This window comes from Amblyraja radiata, chromosome 39 (assembly GCF_010909765.2).
Source record: "Amblyraja radiata isolate CabotCenter1 chromosome 39, sAmbRad1.1.pri, whole genome shotgun sequence".
Taxonomy (NCBI): domain Eukaryota; kingdom Metazoa; phylum Chordata; class Chondrichthyes; order Rajiformes; family Rajidae; genus Amblyraja; species Amblyraja radiata.
The window spans coordinates 1995107-2015086 of record NC_045994.1 but is presented as its reverse complement, the minus strand read 5'-3'; the positions used below and the strand labels follow the sequence as shown (position 1 = coordinate 2015086).

Below are 19980 nucleotides of genomic sequence, written 5' to 3'. Positions count from 1 at the left end.
TAAGGCACATCACTGGGAACACGTAGTACTGGATCATCCTGTTTAATGTAGCTGCATAAAGTGGTGCTCATGCATGGGGAAGGTAGAATTGGCAGAAAAGAGGATCTTGAAGACACCCAGCAACTGGTGATGTCCATGAATGACAGACTTCAAGCAGTCATTGCATGCAAAGGATATGCAACAAAATACTAAACATGACAACTTGCATTTTCATGACATTGCTGTCCCCCAAACATTATGGTGCCCTGAAATGGGGGACTATGTATAAACACTGTTGTAATTTCTACATGGTGAAACCAAAATGTATAAAAATGGCCTTTATTAAAATTTGACAATGTGCACTTTAACCACGTGATTTTTTTTTCCTATTACAAATCTCAAATTGTGGAGTAGAGGCAAATAAATAAATGATGGGTCTTTGTCCCAAACATTATGGAGGGCATGTATTTATACCTATTTTAGTCCTGCCAAATGCAACTGTAAATTAAACCAGAAATATTGACCTAAACCATCAAATTTGGTATGGTGCATTAATCAATTTTCAAGGAGCACTTAACATTCATGTCGTTTTACTACCGCAAATGTTAACAAAAGAGAATAAATCAAGGTGTGCTAATCTTTAATGAACATTTGAGATTCAATTACAAATATTTGACTTTCTATTATTGGTAGATTTAAATGGAAGACTTTGTAAAACAACTGCACATTTGAATGCTCCGCTCTTTGGTACCTCAACATGGCTTTAAATGGACATACAAGTTGCTTACCATGTGGCTCGATCTTAATGTAGTGTTTCAGGCATACATTTGTGCTAAATGTCAAAAGCTCAGTTCACAGTTTTAAATAACAATACACCTTGATTAAAACATGCGGTAATAAACTCTACAAAAAAAGACAATGGCCTTCAAATTAAAAGTAAGTCAAAAAGTAAAAGAAAATAAACAGCATATTTAGTCAAGATTGGACTCCCTTAAAACATTGATGTTAAAAGACTCAAGTTAAAGCTTTGACTGCCATTGAACAGGTTTCACATTAAACAATCTGAATAAACAGGTCTACAGTAGCACAGGGTTACAACCATAGCAACACTCTCCTGAAGATAGGTGGTATTCAGTTCGTTTTCAAGATAGCATATTTGAATAGAGCCATGATGGCAGCACTAATAAGACCAGCGATTGGGACTGTAACAAACCACGCCATGAAGATGTTTCTAAAGAGGCGCCAGTCAACAGCTTTTTTTGCACGCATCCAGCCAACAGCAACAACTGACCCAACCTGCAGAAACAAAATGCAACTTGTCAGTTTGAATAAAAAGGAAGCATGTTTTAGCAAATTATGTCAGTAATATGTTGAACAATACCTTGACAATCATTGACTGAACAAAAATTTCAACTGCAAATCTCATGCCCAAAGGCATTGAAACTGACCAGCCATGATCATTACACTACATCAAGAAAATTAGCTGTTTATATTTACACAAACTCTTGATTACTTGGTCACAATTGACACTTACCTTACAATGTGTTGTACTAACAGGAAGACCAATATTTGAAGCAATAACTACTGTAAGAGCAGAGGCCAATTCAATGCTGAAACCACTATAAAAGAAAATAGATAACATCAGTCCATTCCATTGGCTAGTCTGCTGGAATGCAATTTCTAGCTAATTTACAAATCACAAATGTAAATCCAATGGCGCAATGCTATCACATCCCGAGGGGAATTCTGCAGATAAAATAAAAGAGCCACTATTCCCAAAGTTTTTAGGCTGAATAACAGTATACTGCTTTAAACTCATTCAGGGTTAAGGGATCCACAAGGGGTGGCCATTCTTAAAATGTAAAATGATAAGATTCAAGTCTGCAGGAAACCTTTGGAAAACCATAGAGTATAGAAGTTGGGAGGTCATGTTGCAGTTATACAAGATGTTGGTGAGGCCGCATTTAGAATATTGTGTTCTATTTTGGGCACCATGTTATAAGAAAGATGTTGTCAAGCTGGAAAGGATGCAGAGAAGATTTACAAGGATGTTGCCAGGACTTGAGGGCCTGAGTTGTAGGAGGTTGAGCAGGCCAGGACTCTATTCCTTGGAGCGTACGGGGATGAGGGGTGATCTTCTAAAGGTGTACAAAATAGTGAGAGGATATGGGCTAAACGCAGGCAGGAAGATGAGACATGTTGGTTGGTGTAGTCCAAAGGACCTGTTCTTATGCTTTATGACTCCTACTGCAAAGCTTGTAATTATACTCAGTCTGATGGGATTGCTCGATTCCATTTTAGAAATGTGAGTTTCCTACTTTCCTGGAGTCAACATTCTTTATTTCAAGCAGTTTAAAAACTTTGCTATTCCAAATTTAAAGGGTTTTAGTAATTACACAGAATTTTAGCAAGATATATAATGTTACATTTAGCCTCACTTCCATTACACAGGGTAGGTTGAGGAAAAAAGGAGCAATAAGTAGGTATGTTGCAAAGCCTACCTGAAGCGTCGTTGAAAATCTGTCGCTGCGGGTGTGCGCGATTTTGGCGCCGTTTAGAGGGGGCGGGTTTAAAACGCGATTTTCTCTAGGCTGTTCAAATCGAAGATGTTCAGCCTAGTTAATTATTAACGAAAAATCGCTGGAAGACCCCGTCGCAAAAGCTATTATTAGTTTTAAAGGCCTCGTATAATAGTTATAGTAGTTTAAAAATCAATCTCTAAACCCGCGACCACCAGCAACCGCAGGGTCTCATAAAGCAGACAGCTGAAGGTATGCTGTATATTTTTACATTAAAAAGGGCTTCTAAAGATCCCTTTATACAAAGTTTAATATTGCGAGTAGCTCATTTTGGGCCCATTATATCCCGCAGTATTTTTCTGGGCATTTGAGGGCACAAATCTACCGCAATGTGAACGTTCTAAACCAGCGCGTTCCACAGGGACCCACTGGAAAGCTGATTTAAATGGGCATTTATTTACAGCAATTGAACACTAAATTCCTTCCATTTGGCCTATAAATTAATGTCAATGAGATTTAAAAATCATGTTTTATTGTGAATTATTTGTGAATATTATTTGGACATTTAGGCTATTTAAAAATGTTAATCATTTATTAAGAAATGGATAGATGTTTAGATCTAGTAATTGAAGTCTGAAATTAGCTACAATTAGGTAACTAACTAATTATATGCTTTAATTTCAGGTCATCCAAGTAAGATTATTTTATATTTGTTTCAGAATGCTTCAATCTATGATAACTGAAAATTTCATTCAGTTCTCTTAATTTTTAAGAAAGTTATGGGCTTTTGACTGTTCACGATCACAGCTTTTTTGTTATGTCCATAGAAAATCAATAGGGAACAAGATGCTCATTTCCGAGTATGAAAATGGCCATAACTTTTTAAATACTTGAGATATGAAAGTGAATTAGGTGTCAAATTAAACTTATTTTTATGCTTTATCTGATGGGATAAATTACAGACTTGATTTTTAAAATCTCAAAATTTTGTAACATTGCTACAATAAGAATATCCCATTGTCTTTTCTTAAAGAGGAAGATTGCTTACCTTGAGGGAGTAATTGGTGTCAGATCCTTGCCCATGGTCTGAATAACTCTACGACCCCAGACCCACAAACCAAGGCAGATGCCCACACCTCCATAGAGCAGGAGCCAGATTGGAGTGTCACTCTTTGAATTAACATCTCCTGTATAGTAAACAACCCATAAAGCAACCAAGGGGCCAATTGCATTGCTAAACAAAGAAAAGGAGAATTCAGTTAATGTCATGGAATAAAGGCAAGCTGACAAGTCTCAACAATTTCGTTTTGATGTAAACAAATATCTGAATATCTGCCTAAGAAGCCTGCAAACCCAGGACAAACTGCCTGCCAATACTAGTTCTATAACTGGTTTAATCCTTTTCTTTGTATTCATCCTTTAAATATTACTACAGTCCCCTTTGTGCTTCAGCAACATGTTTGTCTTTTGTCCATATACAAAAAGTTTAAGTTTCTTTCTAATACTTGTAGCAAAAACAATTGTTTTTCAAATTACTGGTTCTTTTCATTTGTATTATTTTGAATGTTAAACCTAACATTTCCAGAGATGCCTGTGGAACCTCTATACACTTCCATGTAAATGCCTTCTGACAATCAGTCTAAAAGCAAATCTTGTATAAATTCAATGTTTTATTCCTCATGCTAAACAGCTCTTGTTTTCCATAATTGTCGGTTCCTGATGGAAACATAGCCAGGCAAAACCAAATTAATCATTAATTTCTGTCAAGGGATTAAAAAAAGCAATGTTACTTACCTGACATCATTGCCACCATGAGCAAATGAGCCAAAGCAGGCTGTTAGGATCTGCAAGAATTGGAACAATAATGAAACTTCAGGCTTCTCCTGCTCACGCCATTCATCCATAGACCCATCACTGCACTTGCGGTCCGTCTGTTCAATTTCAAGTTTCACACTTCCCTCCTCAGATGGTTTATTTGAATCTGCCATTGCATTACAGTAACTACTGTAACTGTCCTGCCGGATACGTTTCTTCGATTCCAAGCCAGGTGTCAGTTTTTCCATTTCCTCTGCCTTTGCTTCTGCTTCCTTGGGTTTGAAGGAATCGAGAGGCATGCCACAGATTGCCATGGTGTAACAGGTATAGCTGTTGTTGCGACGCAGTGGCCTGCTTCCTGGTTCTCCCGAGTCTCCAGCACAATCTATCATTTTTGCCAAGTGCAACTTGTGAAGTAATTCCTTGTACAATCCTGAATCCTTGTGCACAGTGTGATAGTGACCATTGTAGCTGCTTGTACTTGTTTGGTTATTGATAACCTGGTTGAACTGCACATGATTACTTCCAAACTGCATAGTACCTACAATAAATCACAAACAGAAACAATGGCATCTATTACCGCTGGTTACACAACTGTTCATCATTTCCTACTTCCTGCTTTCAAGTTTTATTACCTTTGTTGCCAATTTCCTTTATTCATTTTCATGTAGCCCATCTCCAATTGTTCCCTTTTTTGCTGTCAACAGCTAAGAATGCCGTCCATCTATAACACAGATACCCAAAGCGACATCCTCAGCCTGCTTCCTTAATGTTTTTTTATTCAGATGGGAACAGATGGGTAGTGGACAGACAGTGCAGGAGGGAAAGGGATTGACAGGGGCTGGGTTTGGAAAGGGTGCGGGGTATCTGGGTAGCTCAGGACAGAAAAGGGACACGTGCTTATTCTGTAGTTTCATTTGGCCTCGCCCTTGCAGTAGAGGAGACATGGCAGAGATTGGTGTGGGAATGGGAAGAGAAACTAAAATGGCCTGCAACAGGGAGCTCCAGATGACCATGGCAAAAGAACATGGCAGAGAACAGGTGCTCAGTAAAATGGTCACCTAGTCTCACTGATGTACAGGCAACAGAGAGCACCAAATACAGACAAAGTTGTAAGATGTGTAACTGAATATCTGCCTCTCCGGAGGATTGTTGAGGTCCCTGGATGGCATCAAGAGACGTGAGGAGGTCGACGGATGAGTGAACAGGGAGCAACAGAAATTCCTGCAAAAAGGGGTGGATTGGGGGATATGGCTGTTGGTGGTATGTGGTAGCTGGTGGAAGTGTCAAAGATTATTGGGCTGGATGTAGCAGCTGGTGGGGTGAAAAGGCATGAAGCAAGAGACTACCCCAGCTGTGTTGGAAAAGACAGGCAAGAATAGAAATGCACGAAAACGAGAAGCGGGCAAGGGCTCCATCAACCAAGGGCGGTGGGGTAAGCCCCATTTCCTGAAAACCCAAAAACTACAGTGGAAAACCTCATCTCCCAAACTCGCAACAGAGAAATAAAGAAATGGACGGTGGATGCTCTTACAAGAGAGAGTGAGAGGTGTAGTCAGTGTAGTTGTTGCAAGTGGCAATAGACAAGTTTGTCACCTGATGAGGCAGATTAAGATGGGGTGGGCAGAGGTTAGTGGCAAAGGGGCAACTGAAGAGGAAGAGAACAAAATAAAAAACCCAACTTAAATTTGTCTCAACTAGGAAAACTAATAAGTCATTAGCCCAAGGTTGTTCGACTTAAGTATTTCCGCCATTAGGTAGTAATGGGCCTGCCCCACTTAGGCGACTTTAGTGTGTGATAAAGATCAAGGGATATGGGGCAAACTCAAGCAAATGGGACAAGCTCAGGGACAGCAAGGCCAAGTTATGCCAAATAACCAATTTCTGCATAACTCAGTGTTTCCTGCTTTTATTCCAGATTTTCAATATCTGCAATTATATTTAATTTGCTTACCACATTAGAAGAGACTAGTCTCAAAGCATGAAGCGATTCGTAAAAGCATGGCGCCACTCAAATCTCTTGCAAAGTTACATTTTACCAGCTTCAAAAGATGGTTACAATTGGGAGTATAGGCAAGCTTTTAATCAGCTCCATGTGGAAAAATACCAGCAATTTACTGGAGTGAAAGTTAAAATAAATCTCACCAGGAAGAAAATAATCAGACTTTCTAAAAATATATACATTTTAAACATTACTTAAATCTCAAGTTTTACATCCAGAATAAATAAATCACATTTACCCAATGAAAAACCATGCCTCTTTCAAGGTGAGGCTATCACCAGATAATCAACAATCTTAGAATTTTGAATTCAAGGTCATCAAGTTTAGCTCTGCATTCAACATCATTGTGCCAGAGCTACTACACTCCAAACTTTCCGAGTTTGACTGTGCCCGAACCCCTCTGTTGGTGGATCACCAGCTTCCTGACAGACAGAAAGCAGCATGTGAGGCTGGGAAAGCACATCTCGGACCCTCAAACGCTCAGCATAGGAGCACCGCAAGGCTGGGTACTCTCACCTCTACTCGCTCTACACCAACGACTGCATCTCCAGACACCTCTATCAAGCTTCTCACGTTTGCGGACGACACAACCCTGATTGGACTGATCCAGGATGGGGAAGAATCTGCCTACGGACAGGAAGTGTCACAGCTGGCGTCCTGGTGCCATCGTAACAACCTAGAGCTCAAGGCTCTTTTAAGACAGTGGAATTGATTGTAGACTTTATGAGAGCTCCCCCTCCTCTCACCCCACTCACCATCAACAACACCACAGTCACATCTGTGGAGTCTTTTAAGTTCCTGGGAACCATCATTTCCATGGACCTTAAGTGGGTGGCTACCATCGATTCCAGTCAAAAAGGCACAACGGAGGATGTACTTCCTGCGGCAGCTGAGGAAGCACAATCTGCCACAGGCAATGATGGTCCAATTCTACACAGCCATCTTAGAGTCTGTTCTCACCTTCTCCATCATGGTCTGGTTTGGCTCAGCCACCAAGCACGACACCTGGAGGCTGCAGCGAATCGTCCGATCAGCAGAGATTGACTGCAACCTTCTCTCCATTGATGAATTGTACACTGCAAGGGCCATGAAGGGAGCGGGCAAGATCATCTCTGACCCCTCTCACCCTGGCCACAAACTCTTTGAATCATTTCCCTCTGGAAGGCGACTCCGGACTGTCAAAGCTGCCACAGCCAGACATAAAAAGTTTTTATCCACGAGTAGTTGCTCTACTCAACAGCCAAAAATCTGTAGCCTCCCTTTGATCTGGTATTTTGTTGGTTCACATGCTTGATCAATGGTGTTTTATCATTAATGTTTAGTGTTTTCCGAGTCATCCGTAACTGTCACTATATGTCATGTTGTTACTTGTGGGCGGAGCACCAAGGCAAATTCCTTGTATGTGAATACTTGGCCAAAAAACTTACTTACACAACTTCACGAACTCACTACTTGGTAGAGAGCTATTTGCTCTATAGCAAAATGTCAGTTCAAAACAAAACGTATCATATTGTATCATAATAGCATATTGATCCACTTCAGACAGCAGTAGATTTAAAGCATCTACAAATATTCAAACTAAATTATTTGTATTTCCCTCCAAATCTGTTGGCTCCAAGATGGCCATCAGAATCCAGCTGAGATGACTACCAGCAAGGAACAGAAAGAAAAAGCCTGAAAGTTGAAATATGTCATTTATATATATTGCACAATTTAATCTCTTACCATTCATCACACGATCAATATTAGTTTCCTTTATCTCTCCACTAGAAACACCATCCTTTCCAACATCCTCTGCTGAATCCCCTACAAAAGCAATTCTTCCACTCTGCTTCATGGGCAAAACAGCAGAAACTGCATCGGCCACAGGGGTCTTGACATCAGATGCTGAATCAGCCAAAGGAACTTTAAAACGGGTCTCTTCCACGACATCCTTGGATACCGAATAGTAATCCTCACTTTTCTTATCCATTACATTGTTATCTACATTAGCCTTTCTCTCTCCTGTTGAGCACAAATACCAAAATAAATTAGCAAATTTTAGTCTCTGAACATAAAATACACAATTAAATTTTTTACATCAATTCAGAATTAAAATAAAATTATTAATTTTAGTGAATCAGTCACTTGGCATGATTAAGTACTTCCCCCACCAACCCCTAAAGGCAACAACTTCTACATAGTCAAACACCAAAAGTACATAGCATGTTAAAATAGCAAGGTGATGCAAAGCTGACACCATTCTGCATCCAATTAGAGATTACTAGCGTGAGTTTGATGGAATATACTTATGGCTTCCTCAACTAAGACATCCCATGCATCATTCCATTGACTCAAGAATTCCCGATACTCAAATGATTGCATCTGATTTCACAATCTGCAGCCATAAAGCCACAATTCAGTAGAGTACAGTAGTTTTAACTGGAGGCAGTGCCCACTATTTACTCCACCAGAGGTTATATGTTCAGCCCAACAACAATTTACAGCAAATCAGTAAAACCAGTCTATAAATTAATGGCAAATAAAACATCAAAATACCACTCCAAACTCCAGATCAGTAACAGAAGCAGTGGTACAATTATCTAGAGTTACTTCCTACAAAGTATACTTACAGATTTTAGCATACCTAGGTGCCTGAAAAGGAATCAAAGACCAACTTTATAAATCCGCCTTAGGGTCTTGATGCTGAAATGTTAATCTTTTTTTTCCATGAATGCTGCCTGACCTGCTGAGTGTTTCCAGCATTTTGTGTTTTATTCCAGCTTTATTATGTAATATTTCCCCGCATCCTGGAGTAAGGGTGGCCATTGGAAGTGAGGCGTGGACAGTTTACATTAAGGTCCCAGCCTACCTTTAACCTGATGATATTTTTCTCTAAACAAATACGAGTCACAACAAATTGCACCCAATTCATTATAAAGGGAAAGACGTTGTTTATCATGAGTTTATATGGGACATTTTTTTCAGTTAAGTCGAAGTGTTAACATTCACAAAACATACCCCGTCACCCAACACCTCCAATCTCCTTTCACTCACCTGAAAGCTCACCGTGGCATTTCGACCATGGAAGTCTCTAAATTTCACTTACTTTCGATTTTTCTCTTCATTCTGGGACAGACGATGAACCAGACGATGAGTGCACAGATCACACCACTTCCCAATGTAATCAAAATTGTACCCCAGAGTGGAATCCGGTCAAATCCCAGTACTAGGAAATGAAATTGATTACTTCAGAATCATAAGAACTAATCTAACATATCGTAATTTCTAACCTTCCCAAATTAAACATCAACTGAAAAGATGAGACAAGACTGAATACCACAAACCAATAAAATAAAACTCAGAAATTTACTGATACATGGTCCACAAATGTCTCTATTACTAGAATAGCAGAAGACACAATCTAGTTTTTATCATTATTAAAATGCAGCAGTATAAATCAATGTAGGGACAAAACAAAGGCTACTTTAAAAAACTCTTGTTATAGAATTGATTAAGAAAGTAGCTTCTGCATACTTTAGTAGCCCTTCAATTAGCCCTTGCTTTCCCACTCCCCCTTCCCAGTTCTCCCACCAGTCTTACTATCTCAGACTACATTTTATCTCTGTACCACCCATTCCCATGACATCAGTCAGAAGGGTCTCAACCTGAAACGCCACCCATTCTTTCTTGTGTCTAATTTCTGCAGTTTTCACATATTCACCAGCTGGCAGTCACATTAAATCACTGCCCCCACACAGGGCATCCTGGGTTCTTGATGCATCACAATTAGCCGTTTATAAAAAAACTTAGCAGATAGTGACCATGCACCAGTTTCATTTAAGCACAGAAGTTGTGTTCTCTGGGCTGAATATGCTTTGATATGAAAAGTGATTTCCTTGGATGCATTAGACACAAGAGGGGTGGGAGGAAAACTCAATTGAAATGTACAAAATGGAGAGGAATACAGGACAGGAGAGAAAATCTTTTCCCCTTGGTTGAGGTATCTAAACCTAAAGGGCATAGGTTTAAGGCAAGTGGTTGGTTTAGAATTCATAACAACTTTTTTCACCAAGAGGATGGTTGGAATCTGAAGGCACTCCCCGAGGGTGAGCAGAGCCAAAGTCCCTTGAGTAGCACTGGGTATACTTGGCCATGGTCCAAGTGCTGGTAAGTAAACGTGAAAAGATGGTTGAATTGTCAGCATGGACCTGGTGCGCTGAAGGGTCAATTCCTCCGTTGTACAATTCTATTGAAATATTTTTTCAAGGCTTTCAAGAAACAAAAAAATAATCCATTCAAATTCTAAGCTAGCTGGTACTTACAAGGTGTTCCATTGTATATAATAGAGAAAAGATTAATTGCAATTGTGCAGGCATAGAAGACAGGTAGAGCTCGGAGTCCATTTGGCACAGGGTCAGCCTGCAACACAAAAGATGAATTCAAAATCCTTTCCTATTCATTCCACTTAATCCAATATTCAAATTTCAGAAGTCTACTCAAGAAGCACATTCTACTTCATCATGTTTAAGAAGGAACTGCAGATGCTGGAAAATTGAAGGTAGACAAAAATGCTGCAGAAACTCAGCGGGTGAGACAGCATCTATAGAGCTCCATAGATGCTGCCTCGCTCGCTGAGTTTCTCCAGCATTTTTGTCTACCTTCTACTTCATCATTGTTGTTGCAAGCCTGGACAGCCTTGATGTAGGAAAATGTCCCAGTTGTGCACTGTGACTACCGAATGGACAAAATGCGGGAGGAATACCAGTGTTTTCAACATGGGAGGAGCTACCAGAATGAAAACGGACGCCTAAATCTGTCATTAAATGTACACGTGTGACGCGTAGCAAATGCCTGTTCGAGATTATCGTTAAATAGATGGGCGAGGCTATTGTAACTGCAAATGTCTACCCCGGTCTATCATATTTAAATGATAATCTGACCACATGATTACCATTACATACTGAGTAGAGGATTGCAAGACATCAGATATACTAGGGAAGCACACAGAGAGTGAGCGAGAGCCGAGCTACTGAGTGAGTTGCTGCCATGATCCCCGACCCCCTCCTTTTCAACGCTCCTGCCCTCCCCTGGCGGCCCAAGTTTTTCTACTTTGCCGTGCTGACCCAGGTCAGACTCCACACACGCTGCGGAAATAACTCAACCCCCCCCCCCCCCCCCTCCCAGCAGCGCGGTCCTTTTTCAGCCACTATACTGAGGGATAGCCAAGTCTATCTTTCTTGCCTAACAATTTAACCTTCGACCTCCAAGACGCAGGTACATTTTCGGGCCTTATTTTAAGGTAGAAAATAGCGTTTTCATTGCCGGGAAATACGATAACCCTTTCTTTCCCTCTCTCCATCCCTCCCCCATCTTAGTTCTCCAACCAGTCTGAGTGTTCTCCTGATTAAATATTACTTTTGTATGCTTCGTTGTCACCTTCCCCTAGCTAACAATGATCGGTTCCATATTTTCCTTGTTCATCATCCCTGTTGATGTCTGTTTTCACACCTTCCCCTTCCATATCTCTGCGTCACCCTCTCCATTGATGAGTTTCGACCATGTTACCCATTCCTTCTATCCAGAGACGATGCCTGTCTTACCCTGAACACAGGATCCCCCCCAGGGGTGTGTCCTTAGCCTCCTACTGTACTCCCTATTCGCACATGACTGCAGGTTCAGCTCCAACTCAGTCATCAAGTTTGTTGATGACACTGAGTTGGTGGTGGGCCTGACCTCCGATAACGATGAGAAGGCCTACCGGGAGGAGGTGGCTGATCTGGCACTCTGGTGTCAGGACAACAGCCTCCTCTTGAATGTCACAAAAACTAAGGAGCTGATTGTGGACTTGAGAAGGGCTCAACATCGGAGGACATACACGCCACTGGAGATAAATGGGACAACTGTGGATAGGGTGAGCAGCTTTAAATACCTGGGAGTCCACAGCACAGAGGATGTGACATGGACAACACACACTGCCGCACTGGTGAGTAAGGAAAGGCAGCGCCTTTACCACCTCAGGCAGCTGAGGAAATTAAGAGTCTCTCTGGAAATCCTTCAGTGCTTCTACTCTGGGGCTGTAGAAAGCATCTTGTCCGGCAACATCTGAATCTTGTTTGGGAATAGCTCTGCCCAGGACAGGAAGGCTCTGCAGAGAGTAGTGCGTTCGGCCGAACGCACTATGGGAACTACACTCACCCCCCTGCAGGATCTATAAATCAGGAGGTGCAGATCCAAAGCCAGCAACATAATTAGGGACCCCTACCACCCCAGCAACGGACCGTTCCAGCGGCTACGGTCAGGCAAGCGCCTCCGCTGTCACGCTGTGAAAACAGAGAGGATGAGACGGAGTTTCTTCCCACAGGGCATCAGGACTGTAAACTCTTCTCACCAGGGACTAATTTACTGTTGTGTTGTGTCTTTTTAAAAATGTGTTTTCTAAAATGTAAATACTGGTTCTGTTCTATTCTGTTCTGTTGTTTTTGGACAATCCGCAGGTATTGCCACTTCACTGCACATCTTGTATGTGTACATGGCAAATAAAGTTGACTTGACTTGTCCCGCTGAGTTACTCCAGCATTTGTTAGAAACATAGAAAAATAGGTGCAGGAGTAGGCCATTCAGCCATTTGAGCTCGCACCCTCATTCAATATGATCATGGCCGATCATCTAAAATCAGTACCCCATTCCTGCTTCCCCCCCCCCCCATATCCCTCGATTCCTTTAGCCCTAAGAGCTAAATCTAACTCTCTTGAAAACATCTAGTGAATTGGCCTCCACTGCTTTCTGTGGCAGAAAATTCTAGAAATTCACAACTCTGTGTGAAGAGGTTTTTCCTCATCTCAGTCCTAAATGACCTACCGCTTATTCTTAAACTGTGACCCCTGATTCTGGACTCTAACATCGGAAACATTTTTCCTACATCTAGCCGGTCCAATCCTTTAAGAATTTTATACGTTTCTATAAGATCCTCTCTCATCCTTCTAAATTCCAATGAATACTAGCCCAGTCAACCCATTCTTTCAACATATGTCAGTCCCACCATCCTGGAAATTAACCTGGTGAACCTACGCTGCACTCCCTCAATAGCAATAATGTCCTTCCTCAAATTAGGAGACCAAAACTGCACACAATACTCCAGGTGCAGTCTCACCAGAGCCCTGTACAACTGCAGCAGGACCTCTTTGCTCTTGAACTCAAATCCTCTCGCAATGAAGGCCAACATGCCATTAGCTTTCTTTACTGCCTGCTGCACATGCATGCTTACTTTCAGTGACTGATGTACAAGCACACCCATATCTTGTTGCATCTCCCCCTTTCCTAATCTGACACCATTCAAATAGGGACTGAAGAAGGATCTCGACCCGAAACGTCACCCACCTCTACAGAGATCCTGCCTGTCCCGCTGAGTTACTCCATAATTTTGTGTCTACCTACCATTCAGATAATTTCAAATATATTCCAAATGACGAATTTTCCGCCTGGGCTTTGCAACACCATGTACAAATTCCACTGCAGAAATCACCAAAGCTGCTGCAGCAACACCTCCCAAAACCAACTATGAAAGAAAAGACTGTAATGGGCACATAGGAACTTACAAGTCACATAGTTGGTACACTGCCATTCTTTCCATACGGCAAACCTGGAACTCCCCATCAGCACCAAACACCAAGGCACCCACATCCCAAGATGAATAACTTACCTTGCGCAAAATAAAACAGCGGACCGAGTAAAAGACAGCAGCAGACATGATTCCAGACAGCAGTGGTGAGATGAACCAAGAAGCAACTGTACAAATTAGAGAAATGAATATCAGCACAGGGAAACAACCTTACCTGAAAGCATAGTGAAAGTGGTTCAGATTTGTAGTCAGCAGATTAAGTACCAAATTACAAATTTACAATGCTGGCTACACATTTAAGTTTGAGATAGGATCAAATTACAAGTATATAAATGAATACAATAAGCGAGTTTGGTATTCTGAAAAACGCAAGAAATCATGGAATTTGTCAAAGGACAACAAAAATCAAACAAAGCGCTGTAGATACAGTGAGTATAAGTGGAGAAGTGAATCAGGGTGTCGCCTCTCCCAAGCTGTGGCTGGGTGGCGTTTCCCATAGGGTGTCACCCTCCCCTCCGGGTTTGTGGGGGGCTGTTGTACCCTAGTGTGAAAGGCTGGAGGGGTCATGGGGCGGTGGCATCTTTCCCACTGTGAGAATGTAAGATCTCAACAGCCACTGGAAAAGACAATAGGCACAGCCAACGGTCACCAGCCCCCCCCCCCCCCCCACCCCCCCGGCTGCAAGTCCGGAGCCGCCATCGGACAGGGCACGTCCGACCGCCCCGGACAGGGACGGGACACCCAGGAGGGGACTGGGAAGGCCCAGCAGCAACTCAACAGCGCCCAAGACCCAACCCCGAACGAAACGCAGGCCTGCACATAACTCAGCACCACAGTTGCTGAGAATGTTTATAGCGAGTGACCTACGACCTGGGCATGTGCAGTCGGAATACCGAACTTGCTTATTGTGGGTGATGCTCGCAATTCTAAATGATTACAAATTTTAAAATCCTTTTGAGCACAGGGATTTAAATTTAATCAAAAAATTTGAATCTAGTGAATAAATATTAATTCGCCATAATGATATTTTAAACAAGCACACAGTTTCAACTATGCTGACCAAAAACATCTAATTCTTCCAGCAAAAGAGTTATTGTTTGCAAGGAACATTCTGTTATTATTTGCTTAGGACAAATACACTGAAAAAACATTTCGGCCAATGGATGCCGGGTGTCTAGTTTTGCAACTGTGTTAACTTTATTCCCCCCCCATGAACACATAGTGACATCGTACAAATACTGAACATTCAGCAACAAGTTACAACTCACCAATCTTCAGCAACTTCAGCCACTTCACACCATGAGCTCCTTGAGCCACTAAACAAAAACCAATGGTTGCACCCACAATGCAGTGGGTACCAGATATGGGGAGCTTCAAAAATGAAGCCAATAACTGCCAGACAGCAGAACCTGTACAAGGCAAAGAATACTAATTAGTCTAGATTTGTTACTATTGTATTTTTTTTTTTTTTAAAGTAAAAAGCTTTAAGAGTTCCTGGCACTTGCATTTACTGGTATACGATAAATATAGAATCTAAGAGCATCACTTGTTACTTACCAAACATGGCACTGACCGACCCAGCCATTAGCACTTCTGGAGTCGAGTTAAACATGTTCACATCAATTATTCCTTTACGGATGGTTTCGCTGACTTTGGCACCCAGTAGCACAGAACCCAATGTCTCAAAGATTGTTGCCAAGATGCAGGCTTTTTTGAGTGTCAGCACTCCTGAACCAACTGCTGTCCCAAATGAATTGGCAACATCATTGGCTCCCACTGAGAACGCCAGGACAAATGCAATGATGAAACCAACCACAACCATCCACACATACTCATCCAACGCCATGATTGCTCGAGTTTGTAATGCTTTAGAGGTATGGATCTTCTTAAAAAAAATACTATTGATTTAAATATACAAAATGAGGTAACAAAATATCTTGATATGTAATAAATAAATTGATTAATTAAAATGACGACTAATGTGCACCACACGGGTATTGTGCAGCAGTATTTGCTATCCACTGCGTTTGATAGTCTGTCTTTTACAGTCTTTACAACAGCCAGCAGTTAGAGGGATTGAAATGAAATCCATTGTGGACACAGCAATAGATGTGGACCGTTCTTCATCCTGGGGAAAGTAGAGGACACATTGTAAATATACTGCAATATTTCAGTATTCATAATTCTTCCCATAAAAAGTGTTCAATAAAATCTTACAATCGTATGGATTGGATAAACACTTAAGCAGAAATAATAAGTTCCAAGTACCACATTGATAATTCACCACAGTTCACAAACCATGTGATCTCCAACAAGAAAATTAAAAAACAAGTGCAAATAATAAATCCAGATTAAATTTGTATTAACCAACACATTTTGGTCGCAGGTCATGTTCAATAGGAATGGAATTTAATAGAATTCTTGAAAACATAGAAACATAGAAATTAGGTGCAGGAGTAGGCCATTCGGCCCTTCGAGCCTGCACTGCCATTCAATATGATCATGGCTGATCATCCAACTCAATATCCCGTACCTGCCTTCTCTCCATACCCTCTGATCCCCTTAGCCACAAGGGCCACATCTAACTCCCTCTTAAATATAGCCAATGAACTGGCCTCGACTACCCTCTGTGGCAGAGAGTTCCAGAGATTCACCACTCTCTGTGTGAAAAAATTTCTTCTCATCTCGGTTTTAAAGGATTTCCCCCTTATCCTTAAGCTGTGACCCCTTGTCCTGGACTTCCCCAACATCGGGAGCAATCTTCCTGCATCTAGCCTGTCCAACCCCTTAAGAATTTTGTAAGTTTCTATAAGATCCCCTCTCAATCTCCGAAATTCTAGGGAGTATCAACCAAGTCTATCCAGTCTTTCTTCATAAGACAGTCCTGACATCCCAGGAATCAGTCTGGTGAACCTTCTCTGCACTCCCTCTATGGCAATAATGTCCTTCCTCAGATTTGGAGACCAAAACTGTACGCAATACTCCAGGTGTGGTCTCACCAAGACCCTGTACAACTGCAGTAGAACCTCCCTGCTCCTATACTCAAATCCTTTTGCTATGAAAGTTGAAGATTTGAACTTTTGTCACAAAAATGCTCCAGAAACAGAAATCAGTTGTCGGAATATTCAAATTAATCAAGCCAAATCATATAGTCATGGGGCTATTGCAATTTTGATCGCTGCCAGTTTGTGGCAGTGAATGTTTAGATAACTGCTGAGGTGCATTAAGAATACAATACCCTGCAACAGGGCTGACAGGATGACAGTCCAAACTAGTGATCCACATGTTTACACAACAAAGTCAGTGAAAGCAAACAAACTTGCGTCCCACCCACTCACCATTCTCATAACAGCCCATTTTGAACTTCACCTGCCCCCAATTCTGGTGTCACCAATCGCCTGAGGAATCTTAATATTTTTCTATTATTAACATGGGTCTTGAGTTAAATGAACGGTGGGTAAACAGGAGCCTTATAGTTCAATGAAATTAGAAATGCATGCAAAATTGAATTTCTAAACACATTACAAAACAATGCCCCGCCAAAGTAGAAAGTAAGATTAAAGGATTGGTCAGAAAAACACTCAAAATTTTAATGACACAATTTTAATGACAAGCCCGTAATCCTTTTTTCGCTGCCATATAATTTTTTCAATGGTTCATGCATTTGGCGATTTTTTTCATCCAAACAAAGTAAACCAAATTAGTCGCGTATCGGGTCCACAACTTCATTTAAAGAGGACACTGTAGTTCAACAATCGGGTTTCAACCATTTTAATCAAATCTCTACAGATTCGGCAAGGCAGTTACTTCCAACAAATTCAAAGCGCCATTCATTTCGCGCCTCTTCGCAACGTTTGAAAACATCAAACAGGAAACGTATTCCCGCCAACAACAAAAGCGACCGGCTCGGCTAACCCTAACCCTGACAGGTGTGGGAATGAACGGCAGATGCTGGTTTAAACCGAAGATAAAGACAGAAGGCTGGAGTCTTTCAGCGGGACAGGCAGCATCTCTGGAAAGAAGAAATAGGTGACGTTTCGGTTCGGGGCCCTTGTTCTTCAGCCTGAAGAAGGGTATCGACCCGAACCGTCACCTATTCTTTCCCACACATATCTTCCCTTTAACTGGGGCTCCGAGGTTGCACACTCGGCCCTCGGAACCGGTCAATACGGGGCGACAGTCGCCCTGCGTCCCAATTAAGGGCAGCCTCCTCTTCTTTCCCCCCCTCGCCCAAAAAAAACAAGGGCATCTCTCCCGATCAAGGACAGCAGCCTCCTTCTACCCCCGTATTAATTGTAGCCTCCTTCTGTCCCCCCCCCCCCCCCCCCCTATGTCAAGAGCAGCTTCCTTCTTCTCTTTCCTCTCCCCCCCATATCAAACTACCTCGCTCCCTCTCCTCATATCAGGGGCCGTCTCCATCTCCCCTCCCCCAATATCAAGAACAGGCTCCTCTTTGCTGCTTCCCCCCCCCCCCCCCCCAGAGTTGCTTTTCCCCCACCTGGGGGGGCACCTCTCTCTCTCTCTTCCCTCCCCCCCATGTCAAGAACTGTCTGCTTCTCGCCCCCATCCCCATGAGGAGTCTCTTCTCTCTCCCCCCTCATGTCAAGAACTGTCTGCTTCTCGCCCCCATCCCCATGAGGAGTCTCTTCTCTCTCCCCCCCCCCCCCCATGTCAAGAACTGTCTGCTTCTCGCCCCCATCCCCATGAGGAGTCTCTTCTCTCTCCCCCCCCCATGTCAAGAACTGTCTGCTTCTCGCCCCCATCCCCATGAGGAGTCTCTTCTCCACCCCCCCCCCCCCCCCCCGCGCGTCTGGACCCCCGCCCTGGCGCCCACCCGCCCGCGAGCTCCCCCTGGTGCCGCGACCCGGGACCGCCGGGCGGGCGGGCAAACGCTGCGAATGAATGAGGCCGGCGACCGGATCGTTCCGGAACACGCTGGATCAGACCGGGGCTGATGCCGCGGAGCCGGGCGCCCTCAGCCCAATCCTCCCCATCCCCTCCTCCCCCTGCTGCTGCCCAGGGTGCGGGGCGAAACACGACAACCCGGCCAGACCCACTCACCAATTAATGGCGCAGCTCGGACGAGGGCGGCTCGGCTCGGTTCGGACACGCAGCGGGTCGGGTCGGGACGGACCGGACACACTCACGGCCCCGGCTCTCTCCGGCAACTAGCGCGCTGGGGCGTAGCTCGTGCTCGGCGATCAGCAACGGCCGCTGGGCCCCGGCGTTCCTGCGAGCGATTCCGTCTAACGGCGTCGACTGCAGCTCTCCGTACACAAGGTAACCTCCGCTGGCTAACAGTCCGCCATCTACAGCGCGGCCCCGCCTCGCAGCCTCTTATAGCGGCGCTGACGCGGCTCGGCTCGGCACTGCGCCTTACGCAGGCACGGTGGGTGGGCGGGCGGGGCGGGGGCGGGAGCTGGAGGAGAGACGGGTGTCGAGCTTCTACGGCAGGACTGCTGCATCCAAACCAACATCTACTGTTCCTTGTGTCTATCTGAAGTACACGAACCGAGCAATCAATGTCCTTTCAATTGTCTACCCACTTAATTACAGCCACAAGTAGAGTTCGATACAACTTCCCAAGCCGACCAAAATGCCCCATCTACTGGTCCCACATGGACAGGAAAGGTTTAACCTAAGATAGACACAAATTGCTGGAGTAACAGCGCTCCAGGCAGCATCTCTGGGGATAAGGAATGGGTGATATTCCTGGGCCTGGCCGGGTTGGGTGATATTTCGGGTCGAGACCCTTCTTCAAATTGAAACGTCATCCATTTCTTCTCTGCAGTTCCTTCCTACACAAAGGTTTAACCTATCATATCTTTCCTATCCATTTACTTGAAGACTGAAACAGGTGAATTTATTATGGGGAACTTTGGATCAGTCTTCACTAAGGAAGACACAAACAATCTCCCTGATGTACTAGTGGCCAGTGGAGGAACTGAAGGAAATTCACATTAGGCAGGAAATAGTGTTGGGTAGATTGATGGGACTGAAGGCTGGAAACCAGCAGCCCCCACAATTAAAATGTGGGTTACGGAAATGACTGAGACCTTGCATTT

The 19980-nt window shown here is 43.2% G+C and overlaps 1 protein-coding gene across 2 annotated transcripts; it reads right to left on the bottom strand.

The window, feature by feature from the left end:
- Nucleotides 1-602: 602 nt before the first annotated feature.
- On the bottom strand, nucleotides 603-19268 carry slc20a1 (solute carrier family 20 member 1). Of its 2 annotated transcripts, none has more exons than XM_033013762.1 (11): nucleotides 18977-19268; nucleotides 15473-16043; nucleotides 15184-15324; nucleotides 13997-14082; nucleotides 10620-10716; nucleotides 9404-9523; nucleotides 8041-8319; nucleotides 4293-4854; nucleotides 3547-3732; nucleotides 1514-1598; nucleotides 603-1275 (listed from the first exon to the last, which is right to left on the bottom strand). In XM_033013762.1, exons 2-11 carry the CDS (start codon nucleotides 15759-15761, stop codon nucleotides 1111-1113), a joined length of 2010 nt encoding a protein of 669 aa, XP_032869653.1. In that variant the 5' UTR covers nucleotides 15762-16043; nucleotides 18977-19268; the 3' UTR covers nucleotides 603-1110. The 2 variants fall into 2 exon arrangements, with proteins under 2 accessions (XP_032869653.1, XP_032869654.1); XM_033013763.1 differs by lacking the exon at nucleotides 18977-19268 and adding an exon at nucleotides 17254-17845.
- Nucleotides 19269-19980: the final 712 nt, after the last annotated feature.